The sequence below is a fragment of the Saccharomycodes ludwigii genome, chromosome V (genome assembly GCF_020623625.1).
Source record: "Saccharomycodes ludwigii strain NBRC 1722 chromosome V, whole genome shotgun sequence".
Taxonomy (NCBI): Eukaryota; Fungi; Ascomycota; class Saccharomycetes; order Saccharomycodales; family Saccharomycodaceae; genus Saccharomycodes; species Saccharomycodes ludwigii.
Genome location: NC_060204.1, coordinates 1411811 through 1415346, shown reverse-complemented (window position 1 = coordinate 1415346; position 3536 = coordinate 1411811). Strand labels below are relative to the sequence as shown.

The 3536-nt window shown below is 29.6% G+C and overlaps 1 protein-coding gene across 1 annotated transcript; it reads left to right on the top strand.

Moving 5' to 3' along the window:
* Positions 1-2611: 2611 nt before the first annotated feature.
* Positions 2612-3220, top strand: SCDLUD_004410 (uncharacterized protein; the record flags this gene model as incomplete). The annotated part of the gene is made up of 1 exon (XM_046081624.1): positions 2612-3220. The coding sequence occupies one exon, from the start codon at positions 2612-2614 to the stop codon at positions 3218-3220; it is 609 nt and encodes a 202-aa protein (XP_045934022.1).
* Positions 3221-3536: the final 316 nt, after the last annotated feature.

The window sequence follows — 3536 nt, the reverse complement described above, 5'->3', positions numbered from 1 at the left end:
AATATAACTAATAATCTCACCCTATCTATAATTCAATAAATAAATAATCCCAATACTCTAGTAATTCCATCTCAATTCTGATCCTATTATACTAATCTCGTCTTCATATCTATAAATATACTAATACTCCCATCATAATTATAATCCTAACTCTAATCCCATCATACTTTTGATACTATTTCTAATCCCAGCATTCATAATAATTGCATCTATTAAATATACCATCTATCAAAATAACTCTCTCAAAATATCTCATCACCTAACAAAATAAAAAGAATAAAAATAAATCCTACTTTCTCCACAACTCAACTCAATTACCCACCACTATAACTCCAACATGTTTGTCAAACTCTTCACTTATCCTCTCAATATAACTATCACTAATAATATTATTATATCCTTGTCTCTTTGTTTGTTTTTTTTATCCAATGTGTTCTTGTATCTTGTATATTATCCAATTCATTCCTCATATCATATGCCTTTTAATTAAAGAATCAGCCATATCAATGATAATCACTAGCTCTAATATAAACCTGTAAATTTATATTCCAAGCATAATCCATACAACTCAACTCATCATTTCTTATCAACTCTACTAACTTATCAACCAAAGAAAAAAAATTATTTTTTTTTTAACAAATCTTACACGTGCAAAAAAAACATAACTTGTTATCCGACAAAAAAAAAATATTTTTTTTAACAAATCTGATCCGCGCAAAAAGCACAACGTGATCAAAGAATAACACACACGAACTAAGCTACAACAGTCACATGATTATTTTCATAAATTATCGACGAACAGAAAAAAAAAAAAAAAAAAAAAAAAAAAAAAAGAAAAAAAGAAAAAAGAAAAAAAGAAAAAAAGAAAAAAAGAAAAAAGAAAAAAAGAAAAAAAAGAAAAAAAGAAAAAAAAGAAAAAAAAAAAAAAATTTTTTTCAAGAAATCACACCCGCACAGAAAACCATTAAACATAATCAACCAAATACAACCCAACTCAAAACTCAAATATCCTAATAATTACAACAAATAAAATAAAATCTAAAACAAAATATCTACTACAATCACTCACTTACTCACTTGCTCGAATAAATCCTGACTAAATTTAAAAAAAAAAAAATAAAAAAAAAACGTGATCTTTCCTTCTTCTTTCAAACACTCTCCATAATGTAATCCACCTATCAACCCTGTCTTTTTTATTTTAAATTGTTGTAAACTCTAATAATCTTCTTGGTTCATGTTAATTTACTCGTTATTCTGTGTATTTTACTTGTTTCTTATTACATATACACTTTGTATAATGATTATAATCAATGTAATCAAGTTGTGTAATGTGCTGATTGAAATACAACTTTTTCTTTATTTGCCACCCGCTTCTTTTACATCGTGAAAATATTTGGTGCCCAATCCAATCTCGTATAAATAACTCGCTTTTTTTTTTATTTGGTAGTTGTATGCCTTCTCAATGCGTCGCTTTCTGTGAGATCAATTAATATTTTTTTTCGCGTTTATTACTGTGTCGTATATTTTCTTCTTGATTGTATTTGTTTGCTTGTTATACGTTCATTATGCAGCAGTAGCAATCTAATCCCATCGCGCGTATCTCCCAATAAATAATTTCAAAAAGTAAATATTATTTTTTAATGAAACAAAATTTCTTTTTTTGTATAATCCACGTGATCCTATTTTCCCAATCTATAAATTACTAAACGAGAAATAAAAACAAAAATATTATTTTTTTTTAACAAATCCGATCAGCGCGGTAAACACAACTAACTAAGAAGAAGGAACACTGCTACAGCTCTAACACACAAATAACCCCCATTAATAATTTAATAAATCCTACTCGCCCAAAAAAAAAGTTACGTTCTTGAATAAAAATAATCATACACTGTGTCCAACAATAACTCACTCACATAAATTTTAATTAAATAATTTATTTTTATTTTTTTACCAAATAGATTGTATTTAGTGCATATATGTGTAACAACTATCGTAATATAATTTTATAATTATTTTTTTTTTATTTTTTTTTTTTTTGTTCAATTTATTTATCCAATTTACAATCCAACCTCCTTGTACGATTAAAATATTACTCACACTAATATGAAGCGCTCGCTTTTTTTTTTTTTTTTTTTTTTTGACATCAAATATATCACGTGGTTAAAAAAGACGATTCGCTTTCATTTCTGGTTTATTTTTTTTTTTTTCCTTTTTTTTTTTTTTTTAAATCTTCGCCCGAGACAAAACACGCCTCGATTTCTTATCATGTGCGACTCGACGCGTTACATTCTGATATATTCGTCATCTCGTTTATTTCTATTTTCCTTTTTTTTATCCTAAATTCTATACGCGCAAAAAAATAAAATAAAAAAAATATATATCACAATTAAGTACAAATCTTATCTTTAGCAATTAACCATTTACATAATTGTTTTTTATTTTTTTATTTATTTTTTTTACTATTTTTTTACTTAATTATTATGTATAGAATAGCAAATAAACACTATAAGACACAGAGTTATTCCCAATAATGCCTAAACCATCAATTGGGATGTAAGTAACACTAGTACATGTTTTTTCTTGTAATTAATTTAAAGCATGTTTTATAATAATGACTCCTACTGATAAAAAGTCCTACGTTTTTCAGTGCAAAATTAACGAAAAACCTGCCCAAGCTATAGCCGGTAAAGGCACTCGTATCACCATTGAAAAGGATGGTAAAATATATAGTGATATTATTGATGCCGTTACTGGTGCTGCTGTTGGTGCTTTGGGATGGGGTGATGAAGACATCGTCGATATTATCACTGAAGCAGCCAAGACCTCTACCTATTCTTTCCCATCTTTGATTGGTAACAAACAATCCGAAGAACTGGCTAAATTTTACATCGACAATTCCCCAAACGATGCATTTGTTTCTGCTTTATGGTGTTGCTCTGGTTCGGAAGCTAATGAAAGTTGTATGAAAATCATGTACCAGTACTGGTTAGAACGTGGCAAGACAAAAAAAACAAAATTTATTTCTAGAAAGAGTTCTTATCATGGATTTACTATTGGTTCTCTATCTATTGCTGACAATGCTCGTGTGGTTGCCTTTAAGAATATCTTATTGCCAGAAACTCAGTGTCTAAAGATGCCGGTTTGCTACCCATACAGATTCCAAAAGAAGGGCCAAACCGAAGCTGAATATGTCCAAGAATTACTAGGTAACTTGGAATAGTTGATTGTTGATAATGATCCCGAAACTATTATTTCTGTTACTGTTGAGACCTTGCCAGGCTCATCCATAGGCACTGTTCCGCCACCAAACGGATACCTACCAGGTATTCGTGCCTTGTGCAACAAATACGATATATTGATGCACTTGGATGAAGTCATGTGTGGCAATGGTAGATCGAATCCAAACGGTGGATTGAATTGCTGGGAAAACTTCATGCCATTGAACCAAGGTCCAGATTTGCAATCAGTTGGTAAGGCTTTGGGATCTGGCTATGTCACTATTGCTGGTGTTTTGATCAGTCCAAAGGTTAAAGATG